The sequence below is a fragment of the Empidonax traillii genome, unplaced genomic scaffold, assembly GCF_003031625.1.
Source record: "Empidonax traillii isolate 1590-97213 ecotype Southwest subspecies unplaced genomic scaffold, ASM303162v1 scaffold244:size1524873, whole genome shotgun sequence".
Classification (NCBI taxonomy): Eukaryota; Metazoa; Chordata; class Aves; order Passeriformes; family Tyrannidae; genus Empidonax; species Empidonax traillii.
In genome coordinates, this window is record NW_020955437.1 from 1,324,741 (window position 1) to 1,344,750 (window position 20,010).

The 20,010-nt window shown below is 38.6% G+C and overlaps 1 protein-coding gene across 1 annotated transcript in view; it reads right to left on the minus strand.

Annotated features, from left to right (window-relative positions):
- Nucleotides 1–13,521: 13,521 nt before the first annotated feature.
- Nucleotides 13,522–20,010, minus strand: part of MYO16 (myosin XVI) — a 182,581-nt gene continuing 176,092 nt past the window's right edge. Inside the window, exon 29 of the mRNA XM_027888682.1 lies at nucleotides 13,522–18,313. Coding sequence (XP_027744483.1) covers nucleotides 18,080–18,313 — 234 coding nt within the window. The 3' untranslated portion in view covers nucleotides 13,522–18,079. The remainder of the gene's footprint in view (nucleotides 18,314–20,010) is intronic.

The following is a 20,010-nucleotide window of genomic DNA, read 5'->3' on the forward strand; positions in this document are numbered from 1 at the left end:
CCTTTACAGATCTTCAGAGGTTCTTACCTGTCTACAGCAGTTGGTTAAGGAATGCAGGTGCTTATTCATGCGTAGTGGCTCACCTCCTGTCCTTTTTTTCCTTCTGACCTCTCCTCATCATTCTAGATTTCAAGGCCTAGAAAAAAATTGTCTACATTAGTCTTTCTGGGTCTAAAATACGTCTATATTTTGACTTAGAAAGATAAAATGCTGATTTTTATTCATAGCAGAAAGTACTACAAATGCAAAACTTTTGCTTTCTGGAAGTAATAATTTTTTTCTTATTTTTTATTTAATTTTCTTCTAGTGTGAAATCACCCTGAGAGTCCTACTAATTATTTATGTGATAAAACAGTGCTTCTGTGTTCCCTTTAAGATAGTTCTACTAGAAACACATTAATTTTCTGCTTGAAAGAGAGAATGATTGAATGCAATTGGATCTGAACTCTTCAAAGAAGTTTCTGTTTGGAATCTTACTTCAGGTTTCTTTGCAGAGGTAGGTCTGAGACCAAAAGTGGAGTTTTGCATTGTTGATGAAGTAATTCAGATGCTTGTTACCACAGGGCAGTTTTGAAAATAGCAATTGATATGCGGTTTAACACCATATTAGGAATGTGTCAGAGCATCAGGGGCTATAGAGCTGAGTGCAGGTCCTCTCCAGTGCAGCAGAGAATGGATTCCCTGTCTTTGATGATTTCCAAAACATGATGACAAAGATGCCAGTTGAGACTATCAACCTCAAAAAGCCAGACTTTCTTGGTTAGATACAAAAGGAACTTACTTTCCTCATAAACCAAGTATCCAGGCATCAAGAAGATTTGTGAAATGCTGCTACAAGATTTAGTTTTGCACATGGCATTATGCAATAAGGATCAATGCCTTTTTTGCTTTCTGCCAATGTTCACATTGTCTGAACACAGCAATGTCAATAAGAAGGCATGAATGACTGTAAAGCTACTTAATGACGTGTATGCATTTTCACTTTATTTGTTTTGGAAGCTTTTTGTTTTTATTTTGAGTGAAGTTTTTATAGTACGTTCTTCTTATTATTTTAATATCTGATTGCTCTGTGATAAAGATTTTGCCATGGGTGCCTTCCAGCAAATAAAGACACAAAATCTCACCCTTGCACAGTGAGCTCATCAGAAAGTCGCTTCTGGAATAGCAGCTGCAGTAAGTGTTAATCTAGAGAATTGATAAGGAAATAAAGTGGACTAACTCACTTTCCTGGAGTGTCATTTAGGCTTATATAAAATATTCTAATAATGTGCATTCACCAGTAGCCAGAAGCTGTCACTCGGGTATCAGAGGAATCAGAGTTTGCATAACAACAGGAAGGGGTACCCTTGCTATTTTTCTCCTCTTCTCTTGTTCACAGCCCTCCCTGCGATGGAATGTAAATTCTAAACCACTGAACATGGCAGCAAGGAAACCCAAACAAGGCTGCTGGCAGGTGGGCAGCAAGTGGTCAAGGCAGCAGGAGAGCACCAATGTGTTATATGTCTCAACACTCAATACACTCAATATAGCTCTTAAGATATTCCAGAGCATGCACAATCTTTACAGAAGACCATGGTTCAGATGTCCAGACACATGAAGAATGAGCACGTAATCTTGTATCTGCGCATCACTTACTCAGGTTTCCTGAAGACTCTGAGTATTTAAAGATAGTGATTAGTCAAAAGAAACCTCAGCTTACAAGGTTGTTTTTTTTTTTTTTCATGCAAATAGTCTTCATTAAAGGCTCTTCTGTGATGGTGTTGATGACTTAAGTGACCTTCGCCTATACGGTTCATGCATATGAATTTACCACATAGCCCTGTTTGACCCTAGAGGGTCCTTTTAAGGGAAAGGGGATACTGCATGCCCATTGCTCATTCTGGTCCTGCACAGAATTAGATGTGTTCATAAAGTTAGATAAAATGTGGTGTCTGTGATTATTTTTTTATTAAAAAGAAGTCAGAGGCAGCTAAATGGGAAGAAGCCAAAAAAACATATGGAGAAAATAACATCCAAAAAGTCTGGGACATGCTAGAAAACCAGCAATCAAACAGGAACAATAACACAAAAATCAATTGGAAAAAAAGGCATATACTGAATTCAATTAACTTTGAATTGATTGTAGAGAAAAAAAAACAAAACCAATTTTGACTCCTCTCTCTAATATTTGATCCTGAAAACAGTGTCCTTATTCAAAACAGTCTCATAATCTGTTTCCTTGATATTCTGCTTTTTCCTCTGAGATTGTGCCTTACACCATATTTGTCATTTCTGTCAGAGTAAAATAAAAATAAGAAGCCAGTAAAATCAGTTTCAGTATTGAGAACTAAAGTATCAAAAGCTGAGCTTGTTGCCGGGAGATTTAAACTCCATGGAGGACTGCTCCCACCTGAAACCAGCTCAGACTCGCTGCCCTAATCAGCTGCGAGCCCTAATCAGCTGACCAGGAGGTGGCGAGGCTGGTGAAGGGACTTGAGCACAAGCCCTGTGAGGAGAGGCTGAGGGAGTTGGGGTTGTTTGGGCTGCAGAAGAGGAGGCTCAGGGGTGACCTCATCACTCTACAACTCCCTGAAAGGAGGTTGTAGCCAGGTGGGTGTTGGTCTCTTTTCCCAGGCAACTATCAGCAGGACAAATGGGCACAGGCTTAAGCTGCACCAAAGGAGGTTTAGGTTGGATATTAGGAAGAAATTTTTTACAGAGAGAGTAACCAGACATTGGAATGGGCTGTCCAGGAAGGTTGTGGATTCTCTATCCCTGGAGGTTTTTAAGATGAGAGTGGATGTGGCACTGAGTGCCATGGTCTAGTAACCATGGCAGTGTTGGATCAAGGGTTGGACGATGATCTCAGAGGTCTTCTCCAATCTGGTTGATTCTATGATTCTATGGCTTTGTGACTCAAGAAAAAGGAAGGAAGCTGAGTCAGGGGAGGTTCGGGTTATATAGAAAAAGGGTTTTCACCCAGAGGGTGATTGGGCACTGGAACAGACTCCCCAGGGAAGTGGTCACAGCATCAAGCCTGACAGAGTTCAAGGAGAACTTGAACAGTGCTCTCAGGCACATGGGGTGATTTCTGGGGTTGTCCTGTGAAGGGCCAGGAGCTGGTCTTTGATCCTGACGGATTCCTTCCAACTCAGCACACTCTGTGACTCTATGATCTCTCAGTGAAGACCTGCAGATAGTAGATCCTACTGGTCCTGACTTGGTACATGGAAGGATGATTTGGCTTACTGACTTCCAACACTCTATTTGCTACAACATCATGAAAAGTCTTCTTTGGATTTGAAATGACTCTGAGTTCACACAGGACACATACTGCAAGGCCCAGCCATATGTTATGATTCTCCTTCAGTGCTGCGGGATAGAGACTGTCATGTTCCCATCTGACAAGACTTGAGCAAGGCTGTGCATGAACTGAGGTGTTACTCAGTGTATTTGGAAAACTTAAAATTGAAATATTGAAATGGAATTTAGCAAAATTTGAGCAGCTGAGCAGAATCACAGCTTTGGGCTTGGGTGTCTATGTGTTCTGTGCAAGTCCCAGTTTTGGTAAGTCCCTTTGGCTCTGCCAATGTTGTGGGATGTGAAAGTGCTTGCCAGCTTCTGCATCCCTGAAACTGAATCTAGGCACATACCATCTGCCTTTCCTCCTCAGGCTATGATCTTCAGCCAAAGCATGTTAGGGTATACAAGAAGACAGTGACAGTAAGTTTCAACAAATCCCCTAAGTAAATGGGGGGGTCAGGACTGGGTGAAGTAGGGTACGATCGAGGACATGCAGCATAGAATAATTGATCCTTCAGGCCATATGAGTAGAGACATATATTCATTCTACCTGCACAAACCAGTAGCGGATATCAAGGGAGGGATATTCTGCCCTTTAGTATAGGCATGATCTCTCTGAATCTGGCTTGGGCTGCTGCCCAAAATTAAATATGCAAGTAAATAAAGCTTCTGAGGAGAAGAAATGTTTTCTAATCAATTTCCATTAAGTAGAAAGATGTTACAGATATGTAGGTGGTAAGCTTTGCTGCCAATGAATTAATACTTCTACATCATTACCATCAATGGTTGTCAGAAAAGTGTGTTTGGTCTGGAAGACTTTTTTATACATTGACAGTGACTGGCCAGGCTGAAAGCAGGTGTATCCATTTGAATCTATTCTGACCTTTCTTTCATGGCATATGCTCGTATCATGTCACATTACCTCATCATATCACAAAAGCTAAATGTCATACAGTGTCGCATCTTAACCTATGACTCATCAGCTCCTCTGTTGTCAGACTATGTATAATTTAACAAAAGCACAGTAAATACAATGTCCTGTATAGTATTTTAGCAGTTAGTAGTCACATAAGAAGCTGAAGGCAATAGTTATGAAAATGAGGAGATAACGTAAAATTTATTTGGAACCTCTCTGGGGCTTATTTACTATTTCCATAAATCATTTGAACAATTATTTTCAATACTCAGAATCACAAGCCTTTAGAAATCTGCTGCTTAGGACTCCCTGAATTATTACTGTATTTGAAGTGAAAGCTGCACCTGAAGAAAAGTGGCCAACAAGGCAGTCCTTGTCTTCTGCGTGGTTGAGTGCCCTGCTTACCATGCTCCTAGCTTTCTCAGCCTGACTCAAAGCCTAGCAATCTAATCAAGCTTGTGTCTGTTTATAAAGCTTATGTCATCTGAGTGGAATATTGAAGCAAAATCCCTTGTGACTTAACGAACCAGTCACATGTTACCAAAAATGACTGACTGTGGAGCTTGACTGCCACAGGATGTAATTTGTTTTGACGAATGGCTGACAAAAAACTGTGAGTGATATACAGGTTTGGATAAATTATCAGTTCACAGGAAGCTCATAAACTGGGAAAAGAATCAAGCAAAGCATACATTCATGCTGCAAGTTGGTTAAGTGATCTCTCCGAGTCTACACAGCCCACAAAATACTAGTGCTTGGCAACACTTGCAAGTAAAAGTTTAATATTCTAAGGACAGATAGTTGCGTGCAGCTGCAAAATGACACCTGGTGGCCCTTTGAGAGGATGGCTATCATGCTTTCTTGAGACAAGGGCAGACGGGTGGGCAGGTGCAGTTGCTTTCAGAAGACTTGTTTCTGGGCACTGAAAAGTCAGGAAGACCTGGACATAGCAAGTTTCAAAGCAAATGCTTCTGATTGTTCATCTAGCTACTCACACCTAGCTACCTGTGAGTACAGGCAAGTGCCATTCACATGACCATGATTTTGTCAGGCCACATGACACCAACAGCTTAATTTCTTTCCCTCCTCCTCCTCGCACTTCATGTTGGGCTTAAAGGAGGGAAGGAACATGCAGAACAGTGCTATTCCTGCCAGGCTGCCTGCTAGGATATTCCCTTTGTTCCTTCTATGTTCAAGCCTTGCCTACCTGTCTCACACATAGAATCATAGGCTAATCAGTGTTGGTTAAGACCCCCAAGATCACTGAGTCCAGCGTTTGACCAATCACCACCTTGTCAACTAAACCATATCACTGAGTGCCATGTCCAGTCATTTCTTGAGCACTACCAGGGACAGTGAATCCACCACTGACCTGGGCAGCCTGTTCTGACATCTGACCATCCTGTGATGGGGTGACAGGTGCTTCAGAAACAGTGAGGAACATTAGACTTCCTGCATGCAGCTTACCTGTTTTGAAAGTCTGGGTGCCATGAGATATTTGGCAGCATGGTGCCAAAGAGGAGTAGGAAACAAGTGATGTGATTTAATGAGGGAATGAGGTTTCTAAGGTAGCAACCATAATGATGAGGTCCTTATATCAGATCCTTCTATGTGAAATGCTGAGCATCTGCAAGCTCCTCTAGCCCAAGAAACCAAAAGTCTTTGTGGGTTGCCAAAGACTTCTTGGAAATACTCAGCTTCTTTCAAGACTGGAGTTCCCCTATCACTGCCTCATTTTGCCTTCCTATTCCTCCTTCAGTTAAATTTCTGATACTTGCTAACTAAATAATTAACCAAGTTAAGCATTTTAATAGGCTAAGTAATTATAACCCATGGTCATAATAAATTATATGGAGAGGGGGGTTTCAATTAAGAAATATTTTCCCATCCTTGTATAGCATATGACCTTCAATGTATAGGCCATATTTCTTACTCATTCTGCCACCCTGAGGGCACCACTTCCCTTTACATATATTAAAAAAAAATTTTAATGATGCACTTGTAATCACATGGCTGAATTTGAACAAATCTCATCCCAGACTTTCCCTGAAGGGTTTAATTATAGGGATTTGTGCAGAATTATACCCAGTTCTAATCCTGGGTCTGCTACTGCAGCTGCTGGTTCATTTGAGCATCTATGATCCTGACCAAGTGTGCACAAAGAAATGTGATGCAACATTGAAATGAACAGCTTAATTAATGTAACTGCAAGCTGAACCTCTTGAACAACAATTATATGTACCTTTCTGCAGAATAGCAGATCACAGTTCTGTGTTATCCCTTCAATATGGGAAGAAAACACAGTATCGGTTCTTTCCATTATGCAGTTTAACATAATTTTTTTTAACACAGATATTTAAAAAAAAAAAAACTAATTAAAAAGAAGCTTTTCCTCTGGTATCCTCTAATTAAAGGTCTGGATCAAAGACTGATATCTGCTATAGTGCTATAAATCTAGAGATGATACCTGGATTCCAGTGGAGTAGTTCAGGATTTATACCAAATTCAATGAGAGCTTAATTTGTCCTTCTAAATATGCAATTGTTCTCAGAGGAAAAAAAAAAATCTATTTAGCCCTCACAGCAGTCACTGATTGTGGCATTTTAACAGTAACAGCCAGCATGATTGAGTGTTTTCAGTGCTTACTGACAGATGGTCACTGTGTTACAAAACAGCCTTCAGTAAATAATGACCATATCCAGATGAGAGATGGAAAATAGTTCTCTATTGTACAATCCTTTTTTTGCTTTATATAATGAAGTAAAAATGTTTCTTCAGCCCCATTTTAAACTGATCCTGAGTGGCCAAAACTTCAATTTGAATGAAAAGTGGTAAGAATTGAAAGCAGAAAGGTTCCAAGTTGTTTTTACTTGTTTGTTTGCATCTAATAAACCATCAGAACTTCTTGGTTAATGTTATTCTGTTCTTATTTCATAGTATACAGTTCCCTTCAGGTGCTAAAACAGCTTCTTTTGAAAGATCACAAGTAAGCTCAGGGTGAAGATATGGTTTCATAGCGATGACAGGTTCGAAACTCTTATTCCTCATAACATGATGAGTGTGAGTCCACAGTGGTCTGTATGACTGGGAAAGAGATTTCTTTTAATCACAGTGCTTCAGATCATACTGTATACTAACAGTTTATGACATTAACATTCATAGAGCTGTGAATTTACTAGTTATACTAATTATGCTACAGGAGTTATATCTCTTATACTGTAAGAGAATCTGAAGAACCAAGTATGTTCAATAGGTGCCTCAAAAATATTAGTAGATGTCTTGTTGTACACTAGGAAAAGCACAGTAGAAGTACAAGTATTTCTATCTGTGTAGGAGGTGAGAGTCAAATGAGGGGAACAAATTGTCTTTGATAAATAATGGGAGTGTTTTTCAGAAGTACAGAGACAACTTAGCCTGCCTTACTGAACATATGCTGACCTAAATTTTTGAAGAATAAATTGTTGATTAGTAGTTATCCTGATTTCCACTGCAAAAATTCTCAACAATTCAAGTGAGCTGAAGTGAAATGATGAAGTACATTGGAAAAGTGATGGCACAGCTATTTGTTTATGTGTTGACTGTTCAGGAGTTCTAAAAGTAGCTAAACTTTTTGTTTGTTTGTTTGTTTGTTTTTTGTTTTGTTTGGTTTTTTGTCTTTAAAAGGACAGGTAAAGCTAAGCATAGGAATTAACAACTCTATGAAATAAGAATGTTCAAGAATGTTCCTGCCGTCTGTCAGGACCAAACTACCCTTCAGCAGTAATTTTCATCCCTGTCTTGCAAAATCTACAGCAAAAACACTAATGACTTCCACTGAATCTTTATCTGTGCTGATCCTACTTGCTCACTTTTTCACATTTGCACTTCACTACAGGTTAACGTGTGAGGTTTTAAATTGCATTATTTTACTGACTCCTACTTTGTAATCACAGGCAAAAGAAAAACTTCCAAAACCACAAGCATCTTGCCTATGAAAGTTTTCAGGGCATACTTTGCATGAAGTTCACTACTATAGAGGTCAATGATCAGACTGAAATCAGAAACTTCCATGTGTCTGAGTGACCCTTTCCAGTTGCAAGTGCTCTTGGGTCATAACCTGTGGGTTTTATATCCCTCTATGTGTTTACATGTGTTTAAATTAGGAATTGTGCTGAACTACGTTCTGCAATTAGAAACAAGGAGCTATGCTTTTATTAGAGGCCATAATGAGTTCTCAGAGCTAGTCACTTGACCCTGACAAGCTGTGGGAAAGATTTTCTCTGGTGGTTCCCACTTGTTTCTGATAATGAAATAGCCTCTTCAAGACCAACTAATCTCAGGAAAGGTGAGAGACATTCTCTTATCTATTAAGTACCCATTTATAATTCAGAAGAACATTTATGAAAGTAGGAGCATGTCTTTTGTCCTCTCTATATAGGACAACATTCAGTGCTTATACTAAGTGAGCACTTTTGCTACAACTTGTTAGCAGTTTGAAATCCTGTGGGGAAAAGAGTTCATGGCTTCATCACCTGATGGAGAGCTATCACAGCTCAGCCAGTGTCACTGACCTTGAAAGCTGAATGATTACAGAGGTTTACCTTATCATATTTTAAAGGTGCTATCATAGAATTACAGAATAGTTTGGGATGGAAGGCACCTTAAAATCACCTGGTTCCAACTCCCCTGCATGGGACACCTTTCACTAGACAAGGGTGCCCAAATCGCTATCCAAACTGGTCTTAAATACATCCATGGATGGGACATCCAAAATGCCTCTGGGAAGCCTGTTTCAGTGTCTCACCACTCTCACTGTAAAGAATGTCTTCCTGATATCTAATCTAAATCTATGCTCTTTCAGTTTAAAGCCATTACATGCCTTTGTAAAAGTCCTCCAGCTCCCTTGCACAGGCCCCCTTTAAGTACTGGAAGGTGCTATAACGTCTCCCTTGTCTATCCAGGCTGAACAGTCCTAACTCTCTCTTGCTGCTCTCATAGAAGAGGAGCTCCAGCCCTCTGATCATCATCTTTCTCCAGATTGTTTCCAACAGTCCATGTCCTTTCTGTGCTGGGGACCCCAGAGCTCGATGAAGTACTCCAAGAGTAGAGTAGAGGGGGAGGACATTTCCCTTGACCTGCTGACCATGCTGCTTTTGATGTAGTCCAGGACCTGGTTGGCTTTACGGACTGCAAGTGGACATTGACGGGTCACGTTGAACTTCTCGTCAACCAATATCCCCAAGTCTTTCTTCTCAGGGCTGCTCTCAATCTTCATGTGCCTTCATGTCAAGGCTGCAACAAAGCAAAAAGGATCTTGTAATAGCAGTATCCGGATAAAGAGATGATTCCTATCTCTTGGCAGTTTCAAGAGCTTTTTCTTAGGTCTTTTCCAACCTAAAGAATTCTATTATTCTATAATTAATCTAAGTTTGTTCGCAACTTCTATGTATGAAAAAAAGTCTTTTTCCTCCTAGCAAAGCAGGAATTGTTGCCTCATTTTCAACTGTCATAGTCTTGTGAAACTACTTCCCTGTCCATACCTTAGATATATTCTCTGATTATATCCAAACAGAGCTAAATCTTGCTCTATCTCCTCACAGAACTCTCACCCACTTATTGTTTCTGTGTATGAAAAGCAGAGGGAGACATAGGGAGTATTATTTCTCCAAATAACAGGGTTTGGAGCTATCATGTGTGGATTGTATAGGGAAAGGAAAACATTTCTAACACATCAAGGCATATAATGGAACATAATCTGCAGACCCTTTGTCAAGTTTTAATTGAGAGTCTTCGTATTCCTGCAAGGGTTTTATTTGTAGTCATACCTACTAAGGAGCACATGTTAAATTTACAGACAGTAAAAGAGACACATGCACACACACACATTCACAAAGTATATCTCTGTGCGATACCAGAGTTATGGCAATACTTTTTTTTCCATGCCAAGTGCTGTGTGCCATAGGTCACCATCTCAGCACATTACACACAAACTCCACTAGTCTACTCAGTTCCTAGACTGGTCATCCAAAACTGATTTTTTCCCTTCTTCTCTGGAGAATTTTGAGTCTTGAAGCTCTGTTGTCTCTGAGACTGCACATGCTTTTCTCCATCAAGGGTGAAACGAGCATCTCTCATTTTCCCACACTGCAGAGGAACCATTGGAAGTTTTTATATTATCACTTTTTGAATTCTGCCCCAGTATCAGACATCCACATAAATAACAAATATTTGGAAAAGAAGTGGGTCTCAGATGCCTCTTAAGAAGAGATTCTATGTGGAATCTCTCCCCCTTGCCAGTTTGCCAGTGATAACTTTCTAAGAATTTATTTTCAATCACCTTCATTGCGAACCAAGTACTCTCTACCACAGAACCCTATAACCAAACTGATGAGATATGATTCAGGTAATACTGGGGAAAATACTATCTTTATTAATTAGCTGAACACCCAGTAAATTTGTGGATAATAGCAAATTCTGTGTATGCAGTGGAGTGAAGAGGAGTCAATGCTTCAGTAAACCTCTGGAGGACAGGGCTGATGTTCAGTGGGTACTGGAAACCTGAAGGAATGGGCTGGCACAATTTAAGTTTTGCATCTGCAGTGGAAAATCCCTACACAACAGAACAGGTTGGGGGCTGATTGGATAGGAAGCAGCTTTGTCTATCGGGGCAAGATGTTTCAACAGCATGCCTTTGTGGCAAAGGAAATCAGCCTGACCACTCTCTACAACTTCATGAAAGAAGTTGTAGTGAGCTGGGGGTTGGTCTCTTGTCCCATGTAACAAATAATAGGATAAGACGAAATGGCCTCAAGTTGTGCCAGGGAGGCTTAGATTAGCAGTAGCATCTTTGGAGGTATTTAAAAGACTTGTAGATGGGACACTCAAGGACTTGGTTTAGTGGTAGAGTTGGCAGTATTGGGTTTGTGGTTGGACTCAATGAACTTAGAGATTTTTTCAAACTTAAAAAATTCTATGATTCTGCAATTCTCCTTTTCTCCCTTAAGTACAGTGCTTCTTTCACCATGAGAAATATGGAGTCAGATGGAGCCCAGAATGGAAACCCAGGTGTCAGGGACAAGGCACCTAAAAGGCAGGCCTTGTATAATTTCCTTATGAGATCCAAATCCTCACCAGGATCTGGTGTTTTATTTCTATACAGGGATTACATAAAATAGTATATATAAATTTGCCATGATTAATTCCTTTTCTTCCTTTGTGTGTGTGTGTGTTTCTAGGCAGAACATAATATGGATGTTTGGCAGGAATCTTGTACATACACAAAAATAAGTAAACCACCTGAGGGCCTAAAAAATTAGCTGGGGTCAAATCCTGAATTTAACTGAAGATCCCTGTAAAATCATGAACTTAAACTACACCCACATTTCCCAGGTGCAAATCAGCAACTGCAGAACAAATAAGCCTCCTACAGAGTGTTTTATCTGGTCTAGAAAAGCAAGCACAACTATATGAGATATTTGATAGAAAATATCCATCATTGTGCCTTTGATCAACTAAATAGAATGTCTTTCCCACCTCAGAGAAGCTGAGGTCTGGATGTTTTTCTCCCCAGGAGAAAAATGATGCATACTTTTCAAGCTGCATGATGTCTGACTTCGGTATCTACTCATGCCTGATGAGAAATCAGGGATTATAGATCAGAAAATCAAGGCAGAAGGAAGTCTTTAAACTTTGAGAGCTATTTTGAGGATGCTGTCTTGATCTTTGATGATATGGCATCTCTCATGTTACTTACAGTAATTCTAAGGCTCAGGGAGCTCTGAGCTCAGCATGAACCCAGAAGATATGCTTCAAATGCACTTATTTTCAATATTGTCCTGTTTAAATTTTTGTATTTTTTAAATGCTAAGTTCATATCACACACATGGGAGCTATAGTAGTAAAAGCTAGACTTGAATAAATGCTTTCAGTAATCAGGGTACTAAATTATAATAAATTAAGATTACTAGAGAAGTAATTTCTATTCAAGGTATTTTTAACTGCATGGACTGACTAAGACTAGATTCATAAAACAAGGATTTAGACAAAATCTGTATTCAGGATGCTGGTCAGAACTTTGAGGAAGATCATGATATCTGGAGATTTCCAAAGCTCTTATCTAAACTTACCTATCCACCAATGAATGTTTTTCTATCTTAGACCTGTCACATTAGACACTCCCTTGCCTATCTATCTCATTTATCAGGCTCAGACAACTCTGTTAGGGAGGTTCTGCACTCAAACCAGCTAGTTTTAATTCAAACAATCCACATGCAGTTCTCTTCCCAAAAGGGTGCAAAATCAGGTCCCCTAGTTTTTGAAACAGTTTGTGACCACCAAGTTATACCACGTTGTGAGACAGAGGAGCTATACCTCCATAATGGTTCATTTATATAGCTGTGGCTATTTCATTGCTACAACTTTCTAGCCTAGTGGTTTGGTCACATCTGAACAGTGAGAAAGTTGCATTCCAATTTCCATTTTAGGAAACATGTAAGTAGTTTATATTAAGCGTCAATTAGAATAAGTCTGCAGCATATTTCTCCTATTTCTTTGGGAGTATATGGCAGATTCAGCACTTCTCTTTCTGTACTCTAATGACTATCAGGAGACAGGTGACTACATACCCAGGAAGACTGATAAGGGGCTAGAGCCCAAATAAAAAACAGTGTGGGCACAAGCATTAGCTAATAGCTGTCACATGAATATTGCTATGACAGCAATATACCTGTGCTTATAAAATCTTCCCTGTTGATACTTGTAAGGACCTCAGCAGTTCTCCTGCATCTCAAAACAAGTACTTCTTAGTACAGTCTTTTCAGAGAAGAGTGGATTTATGAAAAAGTGTATTTGTGCAGAGTTGAAATTATGTGTAAATTCAGACTGCATCCAACAAAGAATTTCAGTTAGAAAAGATGAAAAATGTTGAAATATTGAAATATTCTATTTCAGTATTTTAAAGGGAAAAGGCTACGCTGTAATTTCATATAACCATTTTTCTTAATCATAAAATTCTTTTTGAAAATTAACCTAAATTGGCAGGAAAGGGAACAAGAAAGTGCTAAGCAGCGACTTTATTCACATAAATGAGAACTAAAACAAGCTACAAAAGGTTGAAATAAATACTTCTAGCTAATTCAAGATGAGGTTCCTTTGTTTATTGTAATAAATCAAAAATCCTCAAAAAGTCAAATTGTGACTTGACCAAATTTTGCCTATGATACTTCACAGCCAAATTCATGACTTGGCCAGATCCAGCATACATTCATGTGCTTGGTGAAAAGGCCAAACCACAGGTGGGAGGACAAACAATCTTTGCTAATGATCTCATTCTCACAGCCACAGCATAAGCCAGCACTGGGATTTATTTATTTCTTCTCAAAATGAAAATCCTGAGTATACAGAGAACAGCAAAACCGGAAGAAAAGCATTTCCTTCTGTTTTTTTTTTCAGCTACTGTCAAATAGTTATGCTCAGGTGTTTTCTTTTTAAAAACTATATATTTAGAACACAAAGCCATGAAATATTTAACACCATTCTTGAAAAGTGATTTATACAGAATTTTAATTACATTTATTATTTAACAGGCGAATGGCAAAACTTACTTTAGGTTCCTCAGAGCATTTCAGATATTAGCAGGCTATATAGAGATAAGAATAACAGGATTACTAGGGATGCAAATACTATACAGCAGAATTAAAAACTACAATTAATATGGCTATTACTATCACTTTAGAACTATGCTACAATCTATTATGCTTTCTTAGCCAGTTACTGAAATTCTTTGTCCCACACACAAAGAATCTGTAGTATAATAAAGTTAGTAATGAAATAATTAAACCTTTCAGAATAAAAAAGGATCACTCGCAAAAAAAAAAAAAGGTAAATGCAGTTCACTTACTCAACAGTCATACTATTGTTTTTTAAGCATTACAAATTTTTAAAAGGTTTATCACTTCATGCTGTACATAGATCTTTTGAAAAATATTGGAGCATGTATTTCTCTGAACATCTAAATCAGTTTTTAAAAGCAAAATTTTGCTTATAATCTGCAATAAGAATTACAGCAACAAAAAAAACACTGAGTGTTATTTCAGGAGTAACAAATAAAGTATACAAGCTTTAAAAAATTTCTCATGCCAATAGTGGTTGTTTTTCTGTTATTGTGGTTTAATATGGTTCCAGAATTCCCTTGGCTTTAAGACCAATGACTTTTTTTAAGTGTAAAACATACCTAATTTTTCTTACCTTATGCTGAAGGACAGGTTGATTTGTTAGGTGTTTCATTTTTTTCCACATATTAAAAATTAAGCAATAAGGCACAATGTGGAGGAGTGATTATCTGATGATAACCCCAGCATCCTGAAATTGCTTTATTGCAAAGATAAGTATATTTTAGATTGTTCACTGGATATTAAGAGCATTAGCATGTTTAATCCTTCCCTTCAGAATATTAAATTCATAAGGCTTTTTTTAATCTAAGCTATTTTTCAGTGCGCAAGACAGGACTTCATCTACTCAAGAAATACTGTAATTGGCTGGTGCATACTCCACTGAGGACATTAATTTACAAGCACTGTACAGTTCTGCTAAAACTACTTCTCAACATTTCAAAATGTCAATAGTATATTTTCCCAGCCCTGTAAACACATTTTGATACACAATATAAACTTTAATGGTAGCTTTAAGACACTTCTGGGGGTAAGACACAGTAGGGTGTGAATTATGGTATAATAATTCCCTACCAATTGCACTGTTAGGCATGAGGCCAAAGGCCAGGGGACCAATGAACACACTGGGTGTGAATTATTACATCATAAGTCACATTCTAGAGTGTCTTACTGACATTAGAGAAATATTTAAAATATGTTTTAACCCAAATACTTTATTCCTATAGTACTTTATTTTAATGGAGTATCCTGAAAAATCTTTCCAGGTAAAAACTGAGCCATTATGTAACCTGAAATTAAAAACAAAATTGAAACAAAACAAAACAAAAAATCTTCTATCTACTGCTATTTAAATTTTTCAAATTGCACTGTTATAACATGCTTTAAGAAAGAGTCCCAGAAAATATGTTATACCTCGGTTTACAAAGAACTGTACAAAGGCCTTCTGCACATGGGGGAATAACTGGATATGCTCATTGCCTGGAGAGTCAGATTGCTACAATCAAGTTTGTACTGGCTTCTCCCATGTAACTGTATTGATGAAACTGCTAAAAAATCTACATACTTTTTTCCCACCCTTGGTTCATAGTGCTGTAACAGGCCACAATATAGACTCTGAACAAGTAGCAGAAAGGTTTCTTAGACCCCATTTGCGCTCCTGTAGATGAGGCCTCTCACAGCTCTAACACAGCTCTTAGTAAGGACTGCAAGCAGGATAATGTATATTTATACCGTTTCCCATTTTAAACTCCATTTGACAAATGCATTTTCTCCCCTCTGGGTACTCCCGCATTCCAAGTGCAGCAATGACAACAGTGTCATCCAGAGATACACAAGCTCACCTTCCAAATAGCTTGGTGGCTTGCAGCAGGCTCAGTGCAGCAGCAGGGATCTTGGCATGATTTAAACTGGCTTCTCAGTCAGTTTTTACAGCTTGTCCTAAATTTCCAGGCTGCTGTGGATTGATTGCTACCAGTCGCCAAGCCAGCTAGTAAGCACTAGAGTTAGCAATATGATAGAGCTTATGAGAGGGCTATTTGCCAGATCCATTTGAGGAGCAATAAGTCTGAGGGTATGTCTGCGCATCTGAGTGCAGTGAACTGTTCAGGATTTCTAGGCTAACTGGGTGGATGTTACTGTGTAGCAATACACATTTATGTATTATGTATAGCAATGTTGTGCCATGTAGGCATAACAACTTTCATACTGGAAGCAACATAGTTGCAAGGTCATGTTAATTAGCTCTCTTGCATCCAGTTCTGGAGCCTTTTCATTTTGCTCTCACAGCAGGATCTCCGTACGTCCCTGGTTATCTGAGTGAAAAGACAGAAACCTCAATTCCTCCAGGCACAGCCTCATTCTGACATAATTGTGTTGCAGATGAGAGTTGCCTTCTGCATAACCTCACTCACAGTGGTTACCTGCCCCTTCTGAGTAAAGTCATGATCTACGGCCACTACATCAGATTAGGAATCTGGAGTTCCTCCTTTTCTATCTTACAAAGAGGACTTCTGTGAAGCTAAAAAGGTAGAATTCTGAGCTAACTTAGCGTGTTCTCTTCCTTGTCCACTCAAAATGTCTATTTTAATCTCCAGCAAGAGAAGGTGCTTAATTCTGCCTACAGCTTGATGACACTCATGGGAACAATTTGTTTTGTTGCTTTCCTTTAAAAACAAACAAGCAATTGCTTTTTGATATTCATCCTGCTTGAAGTGTCTGTCAAACATGATGGAAAAACCTACCTCTCTAAGGATTTTTTGACTTTTCCAGCAACTTCAAACCAAGAGTGAGCTCACTTTTTTAGATCTAGCTTAAATTTGAAAATATGTGTCTTATATCCATTTGCAAAATTGAAAACAGTGTTTTGTGGATCCCAATGGGAACGGGACAAACAACCAAGAAAAGGGTTTCACATTGGTTCTACATACTCCAAGAACTTAAAAATAAGTGGTCCAGAAAAAATACATATAAATTACACCTTTTAGTGGCAAAGCAGTATTTCAAAGACTGCTCAGCAGTTGCTGGCAGCATGTTTTTCATAAACTAACATTACTGCCCAGAACTCGTGTACACCAACTAGAATGCTGTTATTCTGAAACCATTTCATTACACGAAATTTGAGGTATAAACATATCACTGTGCTACCATAATAAGGACATAATACTTTGATATATCCATCTCTGTAAAGCCTTCTGGCTTGTAACAGTAAAATCACAGCCCTATTTTCATACCTCATTACCATTATGTATCTTTCCACTGACACCTGACCTTATGCATAATCATGTATGAATTTCAAACCATACTTACAATCTAAATGAGTGTCTCGTTATTTTACATAACCCAGAATGAAACAAGATTTGAGATGTAACTGTAGAATTCACAGTTCATACATTCAAAAAAGCAGGTCCACTGAAAAGAGGTAACGGTCTCTAATTTGTGAATGTGAACAGCACCAAATGACTCCTGCAATTAGGAGCTTTGCAAGAATTTCAGGATTGGATTTTAGAAAGGATATTGACAGTTCTGAAAAAAATAACACAGTCTTGAAACTGTTTGGTATGTTGTTAAAGATAAACTATGAAAGAAAAATGCAAGTACTGAATTTATTACCTGTATTTTGAAGAAAAAATGACAGCACCAATTGCATAAAGTTATAAAACACCAGGAATAAACATGTAAATAAAAATCTTCATGTTTGCAATGCCAATAGAACACAGACATCTACAAAGAAATATATATATATGTATACATGGAATATAATAAACCCATTCATTAGGGAACAAGAAACATATTTTTTATACTGTATAAAACAGCTGTACAGTGTGCATACAGGCTTTCATGATCTCTCTAAAATGTCTGTCAGTCACTACTCCCCATCACCATTTGCTTAATGTAGTTTCTTCATTGTCCGTGGGAGAACTCAAAGTGACTGTCACGTACCTTTACACTAAGTACTTATAGTGCAGTTTGTCTCCATACATATATACACACGCATACATACATACACACATGGGTGCACACATATATGTATACATGTATATATATGAAAAGAACAAACACACACATGTACACCCACACACAACAAATCTAAATAGCTCCTCCGTCCTGTGCTATTGAATTAGTGCTTATAAAAAATCCCTGCACACTTCGTGAAGGGAAGAAAACTTGCTGATTGTGCAGATTGAAGTCATTAGTTGGTTTCATTCCTGACAGTCTGCAAACACACACATCTGAATCATATGGTGGTATCCCATATGCCCGAAGAGAGTCTGTTGCAGGAGGTATCTTCTACCTTCTTCAGCAGTGTCGGCTTCTTACAAGGGGGTGGAGGTGGAGCTGTGTTTCTTTGCTCAGTGTTGTGCAAGATTTGCTGCCAATCTTCCCTCTCTTCACATAGCTTTCTCCTCCAATCTAGAAGCTCTTGCAAAGCCACACTCTCGTTCTCTGAAAGTCTAAGCTGATGAATAACCTGTGAGAAAAAAATAAAAATAACAGCAATAATAGCAATAATAATAACAACAATAATAGCAATAATAACAACAGTGGATAAAGTTAATTCTCCTAGCAGTGTTATACCACAACATCTGTGTTGAATGATACTTCACACAGGATCCTCTGCTTTTTTTGCTGTGGATGTAAGCCTGTAGGCAGAACAGTTTCAGGTCCCGTTTTCTCATCTCCTTAGTCAAGATCTCAGTGACATGTATATTGAGACATAAACAATAACCACTTCCAGCAAAAAAAACCCTCCCCTTGAACTCATGAGATGTGTTTTATACTGCCAAGCCCTGTGTGAGGAGGGAAACACCCTTGGAGCGTTATAAGCTTATCCACACATTCTACTAGAAATCCTGAGACAGTGTGAGCTGATTGCAATGTATTAGATGGTCAGTGGCTGTTAGTGCTCCCATTCTCCTATCTACAATTAAAGAATTCATGTGGCTAAGCACTCAACTTCTATACTTTTGATGATGGAAAGTTGCTATCATTTGAACTACAGCTGAAAGAAAACAGATCAAATAAGCCTGTTGATAATTTGAAGCAACCTTGTCCTAAGAAAGAGTTTTAAACTTTGTGCTTAACTTGCTGTCCCCACTCCCCATTTATCATTCTTTATACTGGAAATACAGAAAATTAGTGATTTAGAATTACTTATTGCAATCTCATGTCTGAAAGTCACAGAACTGAAACTGTATGAAGCAGGTGCCAAAAATGAAACAAATGGAAAAAACTCCCCTATGTCAGCAAACGGTACACCAGCACAGTTCTCTGAAACTCACAGACTGCCTACAGTGATGAGCAGTCTGTATTTCTAACAAACTGATCTTAAAACTGCTGTCATGTAATACTTTCATGCTTACAAAATACTTTCAGCAAAGCAAATAGCAACTGCAGGAGTAGCAAGGTTTTTCTCCTACATGTAAATACCCAAATAGCTATAAACACAAAACTATAACCTGTGTTAACCTGTGTTGCAGCTTAGAATTAATACAGCTACTTGTCACAGATTTGCATTATCCTTAGAAACAGGGGCCAGTCCTTATCTTCCTCTAGAGAACACACTAACAACTTCAAATGCAGTTTCAGCTCGCCTGAATCTAATTATAAATTCATCCTGAAGTAGCCAAACAGTTCTGTACTAGATTCATAATCTACCTAGAAGGAATTGTTCCCTCACATATAACTTCTCTGTTCCAATGATTATTTAATTTATTCAAGCCAGTTCGAAGCCCTCATGGCAAGCCCAAGTCCAGGAAGCGACGAAGTCCATCTCACCATCCTTTAAGATCTACTTAATATCCATGCAGTACAGCAGTGCCTAGAGTAGGTACTGAGATCCATTCACTTGGGAGTATTCCGTAGTAGAAGGGGCTTGGAATATGAACCAAACCCACCGTAACATTTAATGGCCCACAGCCCTCACCCTGCTATCTTCTTCCTTAAGAACCCCACAGGGGCACCTATAAGAGGCATTTATAGCATGACTAAAATGACAATCCTTCACCTCACACAGTGGACTCATTTAGGAAGAATGGCTATTCCCATCATTCTTGCCCTTATACTTCTTGTTATAATGAGAGATGGATGCATGTTAGTTACCATGATAAAGGAAATTATGTGCAGTGCCCTTAAATGCTCATGAGACACCACACTCGTGATTGGTTC